This window comes from Schistocerca piceifrons, chromosome 2 (genome assembly GCF_021461385.2).
Source record: "Schistocerca piceifrons isolate TAMUIC-IGC-003096 chromosome 2, iqSchPice1.1, whole genome shotgun sequence".
NCBI lineage: Eukaryota > Metazoa > Arthropoda > Insecta > Orthoptera > Acrididae > Schistocerca > Schistocerca piceifrons.
In genome coordinates this window covers 992,015,027-992,037,197 of record NC_060139.1, presented here as the reverse complement: position 1 = coordinate 992,037,197, position 22,171 = coordinate 992,015,027, and the positions used below count along the sequence as shown (strand labels likewise).

General features: G+C 39.0%; 1 protein-coding gene across 1 annotated transcript in view; it reads right to left on the bottom strand.

Annotated features, from left to right (window-relative positions):
• The window catches only part of LOC124776746 (dynein axonemal heavy chain 7-like), an 881,127-nt gene that overhangs the window by 216,384 nt on the left and 642,572 nt on the right, over positions 1-22,171 (bottom strand). Inside the window, 1 exon segment of the mRNA XM_047251871.1 lies at positions 6,555-6,738. Coding sequence (XP_047107827.1) covers positions 6,555-6,738 — 184 coding nt within the window.

Below are 22,171 nucleotides of genomic sequence, written 5' to 3'. Positions count from 1 at the left end.
TCCTTGTGAAGATTATTCTTATTTCTAGTATTGATTCCATGAACTGAGCTGTTGGTTTGAAAAAGCAATATATTTTTAATGACAAATTTCATTAAGGAATAAATATATTGGGAAGCAGTAGTTAGTATCTCTAGTTCCCTAAACAGGCTTCTGCAGGGCATTCTTGAGTTCACACCACATATAACTCTTACTGCACATTTTTGTGCCCGGAAAACTTAGCTTGGCTTGATGAATTACCCCAAAAAATAATCCCATATGACATTATGCAATGAAAGTAAGCATAGTGTGCCAGCTTCTTCATTTTTATATCCTCTGTGTCTGACAGAATTCGAATTGCAAATAGAGATTTGTTTCGATGCTTCAGCAGTTCTGTGGTGTGCTCCTCCCAGCTGAATTTATTGCCAAGCTGTAATCCCAAGAATTTAACACTGTCCTTTTCTTTATCTGCTTGTCATCGTATGTTAGGCATATACTCGTGGGACACCCCTTAAAGTTCTGAACTGCATGTAGTGTGTGTTTTCAAAGTTTAGTGACAAAGAATTGGCTAGGACCAGTGATTAATGTCCACAAATATTTTATTAGCTGATCTTTCTAAGACTACACTTGATTTGCTATTTATTGCAATGTTTGTATCATTGGCAAACAAAACAAACTTGGCATCTGGTAATGTTACTGATGAAAGATCACTGATACAATCAGGAAAAAGTAAGGGCCCCAAAATGGAACCTTGTGGGACCCCACATGTAATTAGTTCCCAGTTGGATGATGCCTGATAGCTTGATACATGTCTCTTTCCTAATAACACCTTTTGTTTCCTGCCAGAGATATAAGATTTGAACCATTTTGCAGCATTTCCTGTTGGACTATAATATTCTAATTTATTTAAAAGGATATTGTGATTTACACAGTCAAATGCCTTTGACAGATCACAGAATATACCAGTTGCCTGCAATTTTTTGTCTAATGAATTAAGCACATCTTCACTGTAAGTGTAGATAGCCTTCTCAATATCAAAACCCTTTAGAAATCCGAACTGCAACTTTGACAGTATGTTATTTGAGATAGGATGGTTATAAAGCCAATTGTACATTCTTTTTTCTAAAATTTTTGAGAATGCTGGCAACAGTGAAATTGGACATAAATTTGATGCTATTTTTTTATCTCCCATCTTAAACACTGGCTTAACTTCAGCATATTTCAACCATTCAGGAAATATTCCACTGATAAATGACTGGCTACACAGATGGCTTAATATGTTACTTAGCTCAGAATCACATTCTTTAATTAACTTTTTTGATATTTCATCATACCCACTAGATGTTTTTGATTTTAAAGATTATATGATGGACATTATTTCTGCTGGGGTAGTGAGGGTCAAATTCATATTATGGAAGTTACTTGAAATGTCTGGTCTGAGCAGCATCTACCGAACCTGACAACCTCAACTTTTCAGTAACAATTATAAAATGTTTGTTAAAAAGTTCTGCAACAATATACACATCTGTCACCAATGTATCATTTACTCTTAATGCTATTTTTTCCTCTTCATGTCTGTTTCTACCAGTCTCCTCCTTCACTATATCCCATACTGTCTTTATTTTGTTATCTGATATGACTGTCTTTTCCTTGTAATATATTTGCTTTGATGTCCGTATTAAAGTCTTTAATATTATATATAAAAACAAAGATGAGGTGACTTACCGAACAAAAGCGCTGGCAGGTCGATAGACACACAAACAAACACAAACATACACACAAAATTCAAGCTTTCGCAACAAACTGTTGCCTCATCAGGAAAGAGGGAAGGAGAGGGGAAGACGAAAGGAAGTGGGTTTTAAGGGAGAGGGTAAGGAGTCATTCCAATCCCGGGAGCGGAAAGTCTTTCCGCTCCCGGGATTGGAATGACTCCTTACCCTCTCCCTTAAAACCCACTTCCTTTCGTCTTCCCCTCTCCTTCCCTCTTTCCTGATGAGGCAACAGTTTGTTGCGAAAGCTTGAATTTTGTGTGTATGTTTGTGTTTGTTTGTGTGTCTATCGACCTGCCAGCGCTTTTGTTCGGTAAGTCACCTCATCTTTGTTTTTATATATAATTTTTCCCACGTGGAATGTTTCCTTCCATTACTTTAAAGTCTTTAATATTTTACAGTATTTCTTGTAATGTGCTATAGCATCAACATCGGAACTGTTTCGGACTGACAGATACAGTATTCTTTTTGTTTTACAAGATACTCCTTGAATAATCCATGGCTTCTTTGTAGGCTTTGCTCTAACCTTGGTAAGTTTTTGGGAAAACAGTGTTTGAATACTTTATTAGCAAAAGTGTTATATGTTTCATTCATGCCATGAGCACTGTAAACATCAGTCCTGTGACTGTCTCTGAGGAGTGTCCTAAAATAATCAATTTTTGGATTATTGATTACCCTCTTGAGCTCAGATTTTATTTCCTGTTCAGTATTAACATTTAACAGAAGGAACTGCATGTCATGATCTGAAAGGCCATTGACTATTGGTTTTGGAATATAATTTTAGGCCACTGACTATTGGTTTTGGAATATAATTTTGTTCATTGGACTTTTCTATAAATATATTTTCAATGACTGTTTGTGAGCAGTTGGCTACCCTAGTGGGGAACTTTACAGTGGGAAGTAAGTTGAATGATAGTGTTACTAACTCAAATAAGTTCTTATTGGGAGAGTCTTTAAGGAAATCTGCATTGAAATCACCAGCAACCACTATTTCTTTGTTTTTGGCTGTTAAATGGGCCAGTACAGTTTCAAGGTGGTTTACAAACAGATTAAAGTTACCTGCAGGTGCTCAATATACACTTAATATTATGAATTTATGAAGGATTTTTTGTGAAATTCTACTTCTGTTGCACATGCTTCCATATGCTGCTCTAGGCAAAATTTACAAATATCTATGTTGTTAAATTTATGACAGTTCCTGATGAATGTGGCAACTCCTCCTTTCTCCATTTCTGATCTACAAAAGTGAGATGCTAACCTAAACCCTGTAACACTTAAAAGTTCTATACCAGTGGTCACATGATGTTCAGAGAGGCAGATTATGTCAGCTGGGTTTGAAGACTCTAATTCATCTATGCAGATAGTTAATTCATTAATTTTATTTCTCAGTCCTCGAATATTTTGATGCAATAAAGATAGCTGACATTTCACATTGACTGAGTCAAAATTAGGTGGAGTTAAAATATCTGCTTACTGTTGAAAATTCTTAATCAATAGCTGTTTATGCTGATGTAATAAGCTAGAATTATGTTTTTTGATTTCTTTCTCAAACTGAAGGTTTGTCTCAGTTCTAACCTCTCTCAAAATTTGGTTTCTTTCTGTCCTCCCTACCCTAAAAAAGGGTTTTTTTCTGAACCCTATACCCACTGGTATTTTACCACTCATGACAGTGCCTCCCCCCTTTAACTTTCCTGCTGTTTTCCCAGCCAATTTACCCTTACCCTTCCTGTTGAGGTGAAGGCCATGCCTAGTATAAACCCACCTATTGAGAGAATCAACAGGAACCACACCAATGTGTGACCCTGCACCCGACATAAGCAGCCTTTCCATCTCCAAATTAACTCTCTTGACAGAAGAGTTCAAATGAGGTCAGTCATGGCGCACAGGAACAGATACTTTAGATGCTTTATAACCAGGGAATCTATATTCAGAACAATACCAAGTACATTTTTTTGAACTGCTGACAAAATTTTAAATGCAAGTTTCCAAATTGGGTTATTATCATAAATAATGTCATGTTTTAAGTGATAATGTAAGTATCAATAATTACTTGTTGTTAATACTTACAACAAATAATTTAAGGAATAAAGGTAGCAGGTCAGCAGATAGTTTCTCTGTAGTGTAATACAGCTTTGAAGAAGGATTTTTCCAAAAGCTACCAATTTTCTCAAATATTTTTATGTGTACAATAGTCTAAAGATTACTTGTTAATTTTACTCCTTACATCATTTATATTTTACAAAAGAATTTCCTTTAGTATATCAATACAAATATTATGTATATAACTTTTTATCATGTACTCATTTTGTAGTTAGTACATACACACCGAAGAGCCAAGAAAACTGGTACACCTTCCTAATATTGTGTAGGGCCCTCATGAGCACACAGAAGCGCCACAACTTGACATGGCATGGACTTGACTATTGTCTGAAGTAGTGCTGGAGGGAACTGACACCATGTCCTGCAAGGCTATCCAGAAATCCATAAGAGTACGAAGGGGTGGAGATCTTTTCTGAACAGCATGTTGCAAGGCATCACAGATATGCTTAATAATATTCACGTGTGAGAAGTTTGGTGGCCAGCGGAAGTTTTTAAACTCAGAAGATTGTTCATGGAGCCACTCTGTAGCAATTCTGGATGTGTGGGGTGTTGCATTGTCTATATGGAATTGCCCAAATCCATCAGAATGCACAATGGACATGAATGGATGCAGGTGATCAGACAGGATGCTTCCGTATGTGTCAACTGCACATGCCTCACACCATTACAGAGCCTCCACCAGCTGGAACAGTCCCCTGCTGACATGCAGGGTCATTGGATTCATGAGATTGTCTCCCTACTCGTAGACATCAATCCACTTGATACAATTTGAAATGAGACTCGTCCGAACAGGCAACATGTTTCCAGTCATCAACAGTTCAATGTTGGTGTTGATGGACCAAGGAAAGGTGTAAAGGTTTGTGTTGTGCATACGTCAAGGATACAAGAGTAGGCCTTTGGCTCCGAAAGCCCATATTAATGATGTTTTGTTGAATGGTTTGCATGCCGACATTTGTTGATAGCCCAGCCCAGCATTGTAATCTGCAGCAATCTGCAGAATGGTTGCACTTCTCTCATGTTGAACGATTCCCTACAGTCGTCATTGGTCATGTTCTTGCAGGATCTTTTTCCAGCCACAACATGTCGGAGATTTGACATTTTACCTGATTCACGATATTCATGGTACACTCATGAGATGGTCGTACAGGAAAATCTCCACTTCATTACTACCTCAAAAATGCTGTGTCCCATTGTTCATGTGCTGTCTATAACAACACATTCAAACTCACTTAAATCTTGATAATCTGCCATTGTAGCAGCAGTAACAAATTTAACAACTGTGCCAGACACTTCTTGTCTTCTATGGGCATTGCCAATTGTAGCACCATATTCTGCCTGTTTACATATCTCTGTATTTGAATAAGCATGCCTATAACAGTTTCTTCAGCACTACAGTGTATTATTTAACTGATAGATTGGTTTTCCAATGCATCAACCCAGATTACCAAGCAAGTGAAGTGGCCACTTCCAGGACACAGGGAGATGTGCAGGCCCTGGATGAAATCTGGCCAGTGGGGGCCTGGTGTGCCACCCAGCCTGGATATGGTTTTCAGGTGGTTTTCTACACCCAAATAGGTAAATACCAGGCTAGTACTCATGTCACACCTCAGATACTCATACATACTACACATTTACACATTATGCAAACATTTAGAAAAAATTCTCACACTTGAACATGAGATTTACTATAGATGCAGATTGATGAGGCACAGAAATTTAGTTCCGGGGTGGAAGTGGTGGTACCAAGAAGGGAAGCGAGCCACTAACTACCACTAACATTGTCGAAATTGACACAACATGCCAATCCCATAAGGACATGGGACATGGCAAATAAGAATAAGAAGATGGATTTTCAAATTCAAGTGCAGCTAGTCAGTTGCAGACCTCTTTCATCATTAGGGTCATGGGAAACTCAGCTGCAAAGGAGATTGCTTACAAAGCACTTGTGCAATCCATCATAGAAGATTACTTAAGTGTGGGAAACAGTACTAACATTCAATATTGAGTGTATGCAACAAAGGCCAGCAGGATAACATCAGAGAAATGCTGAGAAACCTGATCTTACAGACACCTGAAGATAACCAACATACAAAGTTTCAAGAGCTAGTATTAAGCAAACAATATGCTACAATCCCTAAAGTATCATTCCCATAGGGATCACAAAGGTACATTAGAATAAATACACTGTGCAAAGAGACATTTAAGCAGTAATTCTTCCCATACTGCATATGCAAACAGCGTGCAAGGGTACTTTTTACAAGAGGAGCTACCCTCCAGTATGAATTTCAAAGTGGTTTGCAGGGCTCAGTGGTAGGTGAAATCTATTCAATAGCTGTCCAGTCAAGTATTATGTTGATGCATACTGTAAGAGTAAATTTTGGAAGCATAATAATGAAAAGTCCCTCGCCCATTCTGTGATGACCACTGTACAATTTATGGAACACATATACAAAAATAAATATAATATTCTTCCCAGCTGACTTAAACTCATCTAATTCATATCTTGACTCAAAGCTTCCATTTATCAATATCTCCCTCTGCTATCCAGACCCTACAAATGTTCTTTCCATATATATTGCTGGAGCAGAGTTCAGTGCTTTACCGATAAATCAAAGATTCAAAATGTAATTTAAAAACACAGAGCCTATAAAATTACTATAGTTCATTGACATTAAAAAATAAATGTGCTGAATATTCGAACATAAATACCAAGGACGAATCTATGGACAGCAGGCACCACTTTATCTGATCGAATGCACCGGAAGATCAACATTTTCTGGAAATTACTCAATTTGTCATTCCAAGGTTTTGGCAATGGGCAATTATGTGGTTCTGGATCATCAAATACTCTTTTCCATTTATCAATGCTGTCCACAAAATCAACTCGAACGCCCTGCAAAATAAATATAGAGAAAAATATATAACAAAAGTATTATTATTATTATTATTATTATTATTGTGTGTGTGTGTGTGTGTGTGTGTGTGTGTTGTCCTTGCTGGCCGAAAGCTCACAGTTCTTTTGTTGTGCCAATCTGTGACTCAGCATCTCTGCTATATGGTGAGTAGCAACTATCCTTTTCATAGTACTGTCACATTACATCCTGGATTTTCCATTGTTTAAAAATATTATTGCAATGCACTTAAACACTATGATACTTGGCATATTTAGTAACACTAATGTAAGAGAATATTCTTGAATTGATATGTTTTGAAATAGTTTGATATATTATAATATAAAAAAATCCACGGTTATCATATACATACATTAACAATATATTTAAAAATTGTGACAATGGCTCATAATTTCCACTCATCCATTTTCTGCTGAATGTTGTGACAACAACCTTTATTGGTTATTGTACATAGTAGGAATATCATCATTCATTGTATTTACCTGTTTTATTCATATGCAACCAGTTTAGGTGTTATAAAACATCGTCTTCAGACCCTTCTACAAGTCTCGTTGATCACACTGATAGTAGGAATCACTGCCATATTTCTGTAGAAGGTCAACAAATCTTCTTATCACTTGTGAGTTGATGTGCTATGCTGCATATACCATAGACTATAGGAAGTTTAGTTTGACACTGATGTTTCTGGAACTTCTCTAAAAAGTATGATAGTGATTCCCAGTATCAACATGATCATGCAGAGTCATAGAGGGCCATGAAAAGGAGTATTGTAATGCTAAAGCCAGTTGCATATAAATCAAACCAGTAAATACAGCTGATGGTGTTATCCCTACTACACATAAGACACAGCTCATAATTTTCTGCCACCATTATCAAGGGTTAATCCTAAATGCTTGTTTTGTCTTGATGTTGTTTACATTCCTTTATAACATTATTCCAGACGGTTTGCTCTGGGAAATGTAGTAGAAAACAATTTCCTTAACACATTAAATATACAATGAATACACTCTCATAAAATGTTATTTGTTTTTAACTTTACCTAAAACTGGCTCTGGTTTTAGATCCTTTGCAACACCAATATTAGTCTTATGATTATGAAACAAATAATCTGCTACATAACAGAGAACTCTCATTTCAAACCACTCACATTGTGTTTAAAGCTTTCCCAGCGTACTGATTGTTCCGTAAAAACATGGGAGAACTGCCGGATATCAGTAACGTCCTGCCACAATATTTCGGCACAGAGTCTTCTGCCCATCTTCAGGTGAGTGCCGCTGTAGTAGTACTGGCAAGTACACGCTGAGCTCTGCTATTTCAAGCGATACTGAGGTGACATTGTGCATGCGCCCTCAGCATGCGCGTTCATAACAACTCTGTGCGCTGCATCTCGTGCCTTCCACGGTGAAAGCTTGGCGTATCAATATCAGGTCGATTTTCATCTTTACGCAGATAACTATGTCGACTATGAAGTTTCTCTATAACAGGATTCCAAGCAGAGTTTAGCTGATAACCGTTATCTCGATTGATAAGAGTCTCGTTGTCAGACAATCTTATTTCAATAGATTCATTGATAATCGAGCTCCAAAAGTTTGATGTATGGGCCAAAATTTTTGTGTCATTGTAATTCATGGAATAGTCTGTGTATTTCCACAGACCATTCCAGCAGCAAGGTCATCGGTCTCATCAGATTAGGAAAAGACAGGGAAGGAAGTCGGCCGTGCCCTTTCAAAGGAACCATACCGGCATTTGCATGGAGCGATTTCGGGAAATGGTTCAAATGGCTCTAAGCACTATGGGACTTAACATCTGAGGTCATCACTTCCCTAGTCTTAGGACTACTTAAACCTAATGACATCACACAAATCCAAGCCCAAGGCAGGGTTCGAACCTGTGACCGTAGCAGCAGTGCAGTTCCAGACTGAAGTGCCTAGAACCACTCAGCCACAGCAGCCAGCTTTAGAGAAATCACAGGAAACCTAAATCAGGATGGCCGGACATGGGATTGAGCCATCGTCCTCCCAAATGTGAGACCAGCGAGCTAACCACTGCACCACCTCACTCGGTCCAAAGGGTGGTTTGATGCAGCCCTTTATGCAAGTCTATACGGTGCAGGCTTCTTCATCTCTCCATAGCTATTGCAACAAACGTTCATTTCAACTGCCTGGTCAACCCCTGAAACTTTTAATCCCAACACTTCCTCATCACTAAATTAATGATTATTTGATACTGCAGGATGTCCCATCACCTAATCCATACTTTTGGGCAAATTAAACTATAATTTTTGTCTCCATAATTCCACCCTGGACCTCATCAATAATTACTTGCTCTACCCATTGTAACAACCAAAGGGTAATTGTCTCTGTTTCAAATTGACTCCACTGATTCCAGTCTCACTGTTAATAAACATCTTGATAGCACTTTCTGTCAATACTTGTATAAATCTTGGTTTCTGCTGGGGTGCTGCCTTTTACTGTATTAATTCATTACTTCTACTCTTTTATGCTACTGTATAGTTAATGAAAATCTATTTCTCTAATTTGGAAAATCAATGTCACAAACCAATCTATGTAACTTGTTGGAAAATCATTAGGTTTTAAGTTGATTCCATGTGCCAAAGTCTACGTTTTGTCCTTGGGACAGTCTGTGTTAAGTAATGTTTATTTCACCATTCTCTTCAGTTTCATCTCTGTTTTGTAAAGTTATGCCACGCATTAAAGATATGATTATGATTTGAATAACTATCTAATACAAAGTAAGCCAATGTTTGGATTCAAGAGAGACGCCAGAATAAATCATCAATAGTAAAAGAAAATTATGGTTTCAGTCAGTTAAAAATCACAACCTGGCCCAAACAATTTGAAAGTTTTGATAAATGAATTTCAGCCTCCAGAGAGTGAATCCATTAAAAAGATAAGTACAGACTGATGTTTTATATAACTACCTTTTCACTGAACCCTTGTTACCTTCCAAAAGAATACAATGATTCAACAAACACAAGTTGGAAAGTTTTTTTATCATTATTGTCAGTGAACCACTGTGGAAAGTAGCTTATACCATCTAGTCTTCAGCGATATCTGTACATGACACAGTCTCCTTAGTTTGTCTGGCACAAATAACTTGGAGAAAAAATGAAGGAAAACATACTGATTAGGAAGGTGATAGTATTCAAATTGCATTTTGCGTTTATGTACTATTACTCCACATACATGGAAATTCATTCAAAGAATACAATTCTAGTTTTTTTTTAAGGGAAGTATAGTTCACTGAACAGTTTATTCTGTATCATTCAGCAAATAGTTGATAAACTGGGTTATCGATAGGCATGTAAACAAGATGAAAAATGTGTTTCCTAAGTTATCGTGGAAGAAAGAATATTCCATCATCATTCAGGTATGCATCAGGAACAGTATTATTTCTTCTTCTGAAAATTCAGCTGATAATCATACAGCCTTCTTAAAGGTGAGTCTGACAGAATTAGAAACCACTGGACACAATACTGTGGAGGGTCAAGCTTTTTGGACTATGTTGCACAAGTTTCACAGGGAAACACACATCCTCTATACAGTCTCAATCTCTCCACATGTGATTTACTTATTTTTGGTGCCCTGAAGAAAGACATCTGTGGCCACTGACTTGTTTCAGATGAAGAAATGGGTACGATCATTTTACGATAGGCAAACACTAACATTTTTCTCTGAAGGCACTGACCATCTTGTCTCACCGTAGGAGACATGTATTAACAATTAAGATGATTGCTTTTTAAATAATAAACAGTTTATTTCTTTCCAACTGTCCCATTTTCATTTGATTGCCCCATATGTATATCACAAGGGCAGAGATCATACTCACACCAGGGCATGCCAATGTTAGTGTCACGACCTACCAAAGGTGAGTAGAGAACTGGAGTTCATAAGTGAAGCAGTTTTTCTTTGTACATGGGCATTAAAGTCCTAGTCAGTCTAGTGATATATTGTCTCCTTAAGTAAGTTGTACTTCCTCTACACATTGATGTCAGGGATAAGTTACTTTTTTGTGATCAAAGTCTTGCTAGTGCTCACCTTGCTTTTCTCTAGCAATATCACCTTGATGATGTCTTCAGTTTCACTGGTAAAAGATGTTAGTGATAAGAGCTTCAGTGTAGAATCAAAATTCAAAACATTTCTTAAAACAGCTCTCATCATGCAGTGCAGATTCTTATTTTTTCATTTAAACACAGATTATTTAAAAACAAAAGTTTCTTACTGTAACAGAGTAGTAAGGCGGTCAAACTTAACAATTTGCCTTATGGTGTAATTTTGAGGGGGCCAGTTCAGTTTTACCCAAATTTCTCCTTCAGTCTACTCCAAGGAAATATGACGGAAACTACCTGTTATTCTGCGATGCAAGTGAAACAACTCTTGCAAGGTCAAATCAAAACTATGTCAGGTACATCTAATTCTCTCTAGAAAGATAATATTTATGAAATGCCTTGTCACTATGGTAAAGGATAGATAGGACAAAAAATATGCACTATACAAGAATAGTGCATCAAACACCAGTGATATGCCCACCTTCAACAATCAACAAATCTGCAATAGCTGGACACTATACAGGGTGCCTAAAAATGAATATATGAGTTTTAAGGCAATGTAGCATTAATTACATTCAACTTAATATTATAAATAATGCATTAAATGCAAGAGGAAGTCAAACAGCTTTCTTACAAGTGTTCAATGTGAGCATCATTGATCACATGTTGAATCAATAAGTGATTTCCTCACAAACTTTGGTCAGTGTGTCTGGAGTAATTGTTGTAACAATGCTGCTTCTAAAGTAGGGTAGATCAGCTGGTAGTAGAGGCACACATACATGAGACTTTGTGAACTCACAAAAGTAAAAATTGCCTGGTGTCACATCATGTGCAAACATGGAGATCATGCAAAATAAGCTCTGTCATCTGTCCCCTTGCGGCCAATGCAATGGGCACCCACAATGTCATTTAACAATCATGTACTGAGTTATGCCAGTGAGTCAGTGCACCATCTTGCTGCCAAATGAAGTTCTGTGGTTCAGCTTCTGCCAGTTGAGGAAAGAGCCATAGTTCCAGTGTATCAAGATAAAAAACACCAGTTACAGCTGCTTCACTGAAAAAGAAAGACCCATAAACTTCCTGCCATGATATGGCATGAAAAACATTCAATTTAGTGGAGTCTTATCGCAACTGTACCATATCATGGGGTTTTGCTGACCTGCAGATTCACACATTATTTGTGTTGATATTTCCAAGCAAGTGGAATATGAATTCATCACTGAAAACAACAATATCCAGAAAATATTTATCGTCATGCAGCAACATTTTGTTTGCAAAGTTAGCACATTAAACATGGTCTGTTGGCTTTACAACTTGTAAAAACTGCAAATAATAAGAACATAGTTGTAAGCATCTCCTTGAAAGTCTCTCCCTGGAACTGCTAATTCATGACTACCCTTCTGGCCTGATTTCTTGGAGCTACATATAAGAGACTCTCACTCATTCAACACCTTCAGTCACTCTTGCCCATTTCACACTCTTCCCTTTATGCAGAGGTATTCAAACAAATATGTCTGAGTTGCTCTTTCATTCGATGTATTATTTGTAATTGTAAAGTGAATGTAATAATTGCCAAAAGGCCTAAAAATCCTTAGTTCATCTTGAAACATCCTGTGTTTTAACTGGCCATTCCTTGTGTTATGGAACTGGGATTCAGTGATAATGTGAGCTGTGGAAATACAACTTGCTCAACTGAGATGTGGATTTTCTGCAAATAGTGGAAATCCCTCATTATACATCTACACTCTCAAAGGAATGATGGTTTTGATGATCAGCTGTCTTGCATTCCAACATATGCCATCCATATTAATAATTAACAACATAATTCAAAAGCACTGTAGGATTGCTAACTCTGTGCTTGTTACGTTTTATTCTTAGACACACAAAATTTTATCTGTGAGTGACACTCTTGCTGCTGATTGTCATATCTCTGACTCATGTACATTTACTCCAAATACTGTGCTAAGTGGCTTTTAATTCCACCAAAAACTCACTCCGAAGATGGCTGCATGGTTATCAGCTGAATTATTGGTAGAAAAAATCATGCTGTCCTGGATGCATGACCAAAAGGTGATGGAATAAAACTAAAAATGTTGATCATCTTACAAATGAATCCTCTTTCAGACATAATAAAGTACTCATACACACACATACGTTTCTGCAGTGACACTGTTATGGCCAACTATATTATAGCCATTAGTTAATGTGTATTATGTTAGCTCTGCAGAAAGATTTACTAGAGCACTTAGCAGCATTTTCATTCTATTGAATGTTTAACATCTCAACTATGCAGTGAGTTATTATCCTTACTACTTCCATTATTTATATTCCACCAAAAAGTTTTACATTGGCATATTTCTATGAATCCTTTATAGACACAAACAATCTACGTATTTAGATAATTTATTTGGATGGCTAATGAGAGAAGTTGTAATTATAGAAGATCAACATAGCATCAAGTGTAGCAACTCTTCAGGTGAAGATGAAACTAGTTATCAGTAAAAAAAAAAAAAATTAGACTGCAATAAAAGAAATTCTTTGCAATTTACTATTGAATTCAGAGAAATTCTTTGCAATTTATTATTGAATTCAGAAACTTTATAATGTCACTCTATATGACCTACAAGTGTCCTACTGATCAGTAGTACAAAGAAGTCCACTTTGAATGACTAATTAGAATACAGTCTACTCAAAATCACTTTTAAATCACCTGTCTACATTTATCTAAGCACAGTTCATCTGTAAACAAACTAGAGAAAACTTGAAGTGTGACATGACACTTTTATAAAATTACATGTCCCACTCCCATTATTGGGGATATTGTTCCAATATGTGAAGATAGGAGACAGTTTTGAACACATCAGATCTACAAGGTGGAACAGAAAGTTGTAATGATACATCAATTTCTTTCCTATGCAACCATTACTTGTAATAAAATCAACAGAATGTTAACTCTGAATTTTTGTAAATTGTTCACCACTTGTTTTCATGCATTCTGTTTTTGTTCTGCTACAGCTAGCCTATTCTTACCTGCCTTGGCCATTGCTTATGTAAGCATTTTGCAATGCATAGTTAATAATAATTTCATTAATTGGAAATGGTGCATGGTGTTAATTTTAGGGGTAATAATCACTATTTTCACAGCTGGTAAACCCCATAAGTACTTGTATGGTTTCCAGAATAACAGCTTTCCGACAAATAATTATCAATCATTCTCTAAAACTCATGCAGATCACTACTATTGATAGCAAATTTTTCAGACCCTGCAGTTATTATTTCACTAAGAAGTCTGATGTCCAAGCACAAATAACATTGGCATACCTGTAATAATTAATATTCATGCATTAGCAAATTAGAAACTGCGAGCCTATTATCCCAGCAGCGAAGTATGTGTATACCTCTCTTCATTCTCAATTAATTTCTTTTACCAATGCATTAATTGGAAATGGTGTATGCGTGTTTATTTTAAGAGTAATAATCACCATTTTCACAGCTAGTGGACCCTGCAAGAACTTGTAACTATTGTTCTCAGTGAGACAGGGCAAGTTACAGAGTGAATGCCTCCACCTGCTGTGTGGGGTCACTTGTTCCTTGCTGTTGTGGTTTGAAGGTATTTTAGAACACAAGAGAAGAAGAGAAGGCCATGACTACATTGGATGCCACAGAAAATGACTGTCAAACTGGCTTGTGTAGAGAATACTTGTTGTCTTGATTTTATACAAGCTACATCAGTTTTACAAAGATCTGTCAATCCACTTGCATGTGAGATTATATACTAAGACATGGCATTCCTGAAAGTCTTAGACAAGGTTGCAAGTTTAGTCATTTACCTCATTCATATAGCTCAGAAGACAATGCTCTATTTAGCACCAATCCATGGAGAAGGAGAGAAAGTGCTGCTGCAACACAGTTAGGTGGAACTGAGTAACAGGGCCACCTCAGGAAACAAGAATGGTGACCAAGAGAAATATTACTAAGTCTACTGACATAAAACCTTTCATGCTTCAAGATTGCACTCAGAAAATGTAACAATATTGTGAAAAGGGAAGTTTCCACACATCATATAGCAAAGATGCTGAGTCACAGATAGGCACAACAAAAAGACTGTCACAAAGATAGCTTTCAGCCACTCAAGCCTTCATCAAAATTAGACAACAAATACACATATACACACTGATGCAAACACAACTCACACACACGACTGCAAACAGCAACACCAGTGCATGATGGGAGTGGCGACAGGGCGGGGGTAAGGAGGAGGCTGGCGTGGGAAGGGGAAGGGATGGTAGAGTAGAGGTGGTCGACAGTGATGTGATGTTGGGGAGCACACAGGGATGAGGTGGAAAGAGGGTAGGGTAGCTATGGAGGGTAGCAGACCGGTGGGGAGGGGGGAGGGGGGGATAGCAGAAAAGGAGAGAAGTAAAAAAGACTAGCTGCAGTAGAGGAATGAGGGCTGTGTTGTGCTGGAATGGGAACAGAGAAGGACTGGATGGGAGAGGACAATGCCTAATGAAGTTTGAGGCCAGGAGGGTTACGGAAACATAGGATATATTTCATGGAAAGTTCCCACCTGCACAATTCAGAAAAGCTGGTGTTGGTGGGAAGGATCCATATGGCACACACAGTGAAGCAGTCACTGAAATGAAGGATGTCACCTCTGCCAGCGTGCTCAGCAACAGGGTGGTCCACTTGTTTCTTGGCCACAGTTTGTCGGTGGCCATTTATGCAGACAGACAGCTTGTTGGTTGTCATGCTCTCATAGAATGCAGCACAATGGTTGTAACATAGCTTGTAGATCACATGACTGATTTCACATGTAGCCCTGCCTTTGATGGAATAGGTGATGTTTGTGAATGGACTGGAGAAGGTGGTGGTAGGATGATGTATAGGACAGGCATCTAGGTCTATTTCAGGGGTATGAACCATGAGGTAAGGAGTGAGGAGCAGGGGTTGTGTGGGGATGGACGAGCATATTGTGTAGGTTCGGTTGACAGCGGGATACCTCTGTGGGAGGAGTGGGAAGGACAGTGGGAAGGACATTTCTCAATTCAGGGCATGACAAGATGTAGTCTTAATCATGAACTTTGCCTTTCCATCATTCCCCAAATCCCTCAATATGCAAACTAATCTTTCATCTGCAGAAAGAACTGCAGTCCACCATCCAAAAACGGATTCCAATCTTATAATCCTACCTGTGGATAAAGGCTCCACCAATGTTTTTTTCAACTGGAAGGATTATCTGGCAGAAGGACTCCACCAGCTGTCAGATAGATCCACCTACAGACCTTACCACAGTGACCCCATTCCAGGCCGTCCCATGACATCTTCCCTGAATCCACCTCTCTGCTTACCCATACCACTCCCCGCACTCCCACCTTCTACAAGCTTCCTAAAGTCCATTAGCCCAACCAGCCAGGATGCCCCATTGTGGCCGGTTACTGTGCCCCCACTGAGAGAATCTCTGCTGATATAGACCAACATCTTCAGCCTTTTATCCGGAACCTACCCTCCTATATAAAAGATACTAACCATTTCCTCCACCGACTCTCTACCGTTCCTGTCCCTTTACCACACAGTGTCCTGTTCATCAGTATTGATGCCACCTCCCTTTACACTAACATTCCTAATGCCCAGGCCTTGCCACTATTGAACATTACCTTTCCCAAAGCCAGACAGATTCCAAACCAACAACCTCCTTCCACTCGCCACGACCAATTACGTCCTCACCCACAATTATTTCTCCTCTGAAGGCATTACCTAAAAACAAATCTAGGGTATGGCTATTGGCACCTGCATGGTAGCATCCTATGCCAACCTATTCACAGGCCATCTAGAGGAATCCTTCCTAAACACTGAGAATCCTAAACCGCTCACCTGGTTCGGATTCACTGATGACACCTTTGTGATTTGGATCGAGGGTGAGGACACCGCATTATTGATTCCTCCAGAACGTCAATAACTTCTCCCCCATTTGCTTCACCTGCTCCTACTCAACCCAACATGCCACCCTCCTAGATGTTGACATAGACCTCAAAGATGGCTACATCAGTACCTCCATCCATATCAAACCTACTAACCACACGCAATACCTCCACTTTGACACCTGGCACCTGTTCCATACCGAGAAGTCCCTTCCACACAGCCTAACCATCCCTACTCGTCGCATCTGCAGCGACAAGCAGTCCCACTCAGAATATACCAAGGGTCTCACTGAAGCCTTCACAAACTGTAATTACCCTACCAACCTTGTACAAAAACAAATCTCCCATACCTTATCTTTCCAGTCTTCCCCCACCTCACAAAGTCCCACTGTCCGCCCACAGCAGAGCATTCCCCTCATAACTTAGTACCACCCAGGACCGGAGCAACTGAATTACATTCTCCGCCAGGGTTTTGGCTACCTTTTGTTGTGCCCTGAATTGAGAAATGCCCTGTCCACTATCCTTCCCACCCCTCTCACAATGGTATTCCACCATCCACCAGACCTACACAATATACTCGTCCATACCTACACAACCCCTGCTCCCAACCCCTTAATCATGGCTCACACCCCTGTAATAGACCTAGATACAAGTCCTGTCCTATACATCCTCCCACCACCACCTACTCCAGTCCGGTCACATTCATCACCTATCTCTTCAAAGGCAGAGCTACCTGTTAAAAACTAGTCATGTTATCTACAAGCTAAGTTACAACCACTGTGCTGCATTCTATGTGAGCATGACAACCAAGACGCTGTCTGTCTGCATGAATGGCCACCAACAAATTGTGGCCAAGAAAAAAGTGGACCACTCTGTTGCTGATCATGCTGTCAAACATGACATCCTTCATTTCAATAACTGCTTCACAATCTGTGCCATATGGATCGTTCCCACCAACACCAGCATTTCTGAATTGTGCAGGTGGAGACTTTCCATGCAATATATCCTACGTTCCCGTATCCCTCCTGGCCTCAAACTTTGTTAGTCATTGTCCTCTCCCACCCAGCCCCTTCTCTGTTCCCATTCAGGCACTACAGAGCCCTCATCCTCCATCGTACCCGGTCAATTTACTTCTTTCCTTTTCTGCTATACCCCTCCCCCCCCTGCCCTCCATCTAACTCTGCTGTCCTCCATCTAACCTATTGACCACACATAGCTGCCCTATCCTCTTTCCACCTCATCCCTGTGCGCTCCCCAACAGCACATCATTGTCCACCACCCCTACCCTATTATCCCTCCCCCTCCCCACCCCAGCCTCCTCCTTATTCCGACCTAATTGCCACTCCCATCATGCACAGGTGCTGCTGCATGCAGTGTGGCCTCAGTTGCCTGAGACTAAGTCATGTCTTTGTGAGTTGCATTTGCATAAGTGTGTACATGTGTGTTTGTCATCTAGGTTTGATGGAGGCCTTACTGGCTAAAGCTACATTTATGACAGTCTTTTTGTTGTGACCATATGTGACTCAGCATCTCCACTATATGATGCATGACAACATTCCTTTTCATAATAATTTTTTTTATTCCATTCAGAAAATGTAACATTGGTACAATACCAAGAAACCACCTAAGTTGCATTCCAAACTGTAAAATCAGAATAAGAAGAATGTCTGGTCAGTACCTACTCCCAAAAGGCACTCATGATTGACACACTTAAAAGTAGAGAAATAACTATTAGCTTTCAGAACTGTTGTGGACTGGTTGAATCTCAACATGAGTGACCTGCCCCACCTTTCCAACTAACACAAACCTGTTCCTCTTTCACCCCCAAGGTAAATACTAACAGTCTCAAAAGCTGTGTAAGTGTTTTTGTAGAAGGGAGAAAAAAAAGTACTGTCCAACCATTCCATCTCCTTGTAATTTTACTAGAATGTAATACTGTCAGAGAAATGAAAGTCTTTGTTTTGTGCAACTCTAAAGAAACTTATTTCTAAAATTAAAACACCTATAAAGCTAAAGTTCATAGAATATGTTAGGAATTACAAGAGGGCATATTGGAAAGTAATTTTCAAAGCAAAATTTGTGAGCTTGATAAGACAGCCTTAAAACAAATCAAAAGCTATTTGGGGCATTGTGAAGACTGAAACAGGGAATGATGTGAAGACCAAGATATCATTCTCAAAAACACAGAAAATGTCACTGTTTCCAAGCAGTATAAACAATTATTTCAGAAATACAACCATTTCATTAAGCTTTAAATTTACAAACCATGAAAAAGAGAGATTTCAAAAGCTGCTTATAGCATCTGGGTAGAGCCAAAAAATGAACAAGAAGTGTTAAAAGTGTAAAAGGCTTGAAACCTAAAATGTCAGCAGGAGTAGATGATGTGGTGGTGTCTATCATAACAATGACAGCTCCACAGATTGCAAGGCCATTTGCATACATGACCAACTTACCATTTAATGAAGGAGTGTCCACCAGAAAGGCTAAAAAACTCAAAAGTGAAGCAATTATTTGAAAATGGCAACCTATATAAGGTAGAAAGCTATTGGCCAATATCACTCCTTCCAGCATTTTCCAAAAATTAGAGAAATTGTTGAAGTACAGGATCAACAAGTAGCTAAATAACCGCAAGTTACTAAATTGAAATCAACATGGCTTCCAGGTAGGTAAAAATACAGAAACAGCAGTAATGTACAACACTGATGAAATAATAAAAATCTAGAAAAAGACAATAGCATAATAGTATTAAATTGAGATATCTCCAAAGCATTTGATGAGCATGGCTTTCTTATAGAAAAATTGAATGCATTAGGTGTTCAAGGGACAGGGAAAAAGTGGTTTGAATCAGACCTACACAGAATGTAGGGCTGACATAAGTATCCACCAACCACAAAACAAATTTTGTATCAGACAGAAAAAAAGTGGAAATAGGAGTACCACAAGGCATATTCTAGGTCCCATATAGTTTCTTATAAATAACATCCATATATCAGATGGTGCAGCCAATGTCACACTATTTGCAGATGATATTAGTGTGATAATAAATGCACTGAAGCAACTGCTGGAAATAACTACTGATCAAGTCCTAAGGAATGTCCACTCTTGTTTCAGTTTGACGTTAAATGCAAATAAAACAAGTTACAAGCAGCTTCGCAAAATACGCCAAAATGCAAATCTTTGATTTGATGTTGGGTGAAAAAGCCATAGACAGAGTGACATGCAAAACTATACACACAGTGACACACAAAACTGCTGGGGATGCATGTTGATAAAAACTTACAATGTTAATGACCATGTAAAAAAATTTTCACAGAAATGTAATTAAGTCAGTTTTTCTCTTGGAATTATTACAAATATATGTACCACAGAGGGTAACAGGATGGTATTTTCTGACTATTTTCAATCTCTTGGAACATATGGAATAATATTCTGGGGTTTCATCACTTTTTTTATACAGAAGAGGGCTATACAAATAATAACTCATGGTCATCCACAGACATACTACAAACCTATATTTTAAAAAATTAGAATGCTAGCAAGACCTTCATTACATATATACAAATGTGTCAGGGCCCACTTTGCAGATTATCATACAAATGCCAACTTCCATAACTACAATACCCAAAATAGTGCAACACTCTATACCTGGTGAACAAAAAGAACAATCATTCAAAGGCTTGAGAGTTATGCTGGCATAAAACTTTGCAACAGACTGCCAGGCAACATCATAAAGTTAGAAGATGAATACAAATTTAAAGTAGTTTTTACAAAAATGTCTTCTCAGGCATTGTTTTTACTTGGTAAATGACTGTGTAGAGCAATAAACATTTTCTGAAATGTTTACATTAAAGCAAAATTGAAAGCATTGTCTATTGGCCTTTGTATTATTTTGTTTGTGCTTTTTCATTTACATATTTGTATGTTCCACTTCCCTGAAATAATTTCGCATAAATTTACATGTGCATTTGCGCCTCATCCACGCCTGTAGACCACATAACTTGTTTCACAGGTAGCCTTGCCTTAGATGCGATAGGTGATGTTTGTGGCTGGACTGGAGCATATTGTTGTGGGAGGATGTATGGGACAGGTCTTGCATCTAGTTCTATTACAGTGATATGAGCCATGAGGTAAGGGGTTGGGAGCAGTGGTTGTGTAACAATGGATGAGTATATTGTGTAGGTTTGGTGGACGGCGGAATACCACTGTGGGAAGGGTGCGAATGATAGTGGGCAGGACATTTCTCATTTCTGGTACGATGAGAGGCAATCAAAATGTAATTCAGTTGCTCCAATCTTGGGTGGAATGCTCCTCTGTGGCTGAATGGTGGGACTCTGGGAAGTGGTGGAAGTCTATCCCATCAAAGGCAGGGCTACCTGTGAAACCAGCCATGTGGCCTACAAGCTATGCTGCAACCACTGTGCTGCATTCTATATAGGCACAACAACCAGAGAACTGTGTGTCTGCATGAATGGCCACTGACAAACTGTGGCCAAGAAACAAGTGGACCACCCTGTTGCTGAACATGCTGCCAAACATGATAGTCTTGATTTCAATGACTGCTTCAGAGCCTGTGGCATATGGATCCTTCCTACCAACACCAGCTTTTCTGAATTGCGCAGGTGGGAACTGTCCCTGCAATACATACTACATACCTGTAACTCTCCTGACCACACCCTTTGTTAGTCACTGTCCTCACCCATCCAGCCCCTTCCCTGTTCCCATTCAAGCCCTACACAGCCATCATTCCACCACCATATCCAGTCTTTTTATTTCTCTCCTTTTCTGCTACTCCCCCCCCCCCCCCTCTCCCACCCCAACCCTCCCCTGTCTTGAGTCTAACCTGCAGCCCTTCGCTGTCTGCCACCCCCATCATACTACCACTCCCCCTCCCCATTCCAGCCTCCTCCTTACCCAAATCCAATCAGCACTCCCATCATGCAGTGTTGCTGCTGCCCACAGTGTGGTTTTAGTTGCCTGAAACTGCAGTCATGTGTGTGACTTGTGTTAGTGTGTGTGTGTGTGCGTGTGTGTGTGTGTGTGTGTGTGTGTGTATGTGTGTGTGCGTGTGTGCTTGTGTGTGTGCGTATGTCTGTCTATTATTGATGAATGCCTTAACGGCCGAAAGCTATAATTGTGAGAGTCTTTTTCTTGTTCCTATTTGCAACTCAGCATCTCTGCCACATGGTGAGTAGCACCGTTCCTTCTCATAATATTGATAAATGAGATATACTTTTCTAGAATTCTCCCAGTAAACTGAAGTCAGACATTTGTCTTTCTACAACTGTCCTTATATTCTCATTCCATGTTGCATACCTGAGAAACATACAACATATTTCACATCCATGACCTAATTCAGGCAAACGGGTTGCCCTCACAGTCTCAAATGTTATTGAATTTAACTTATATTACAATTTAGGACAAAGT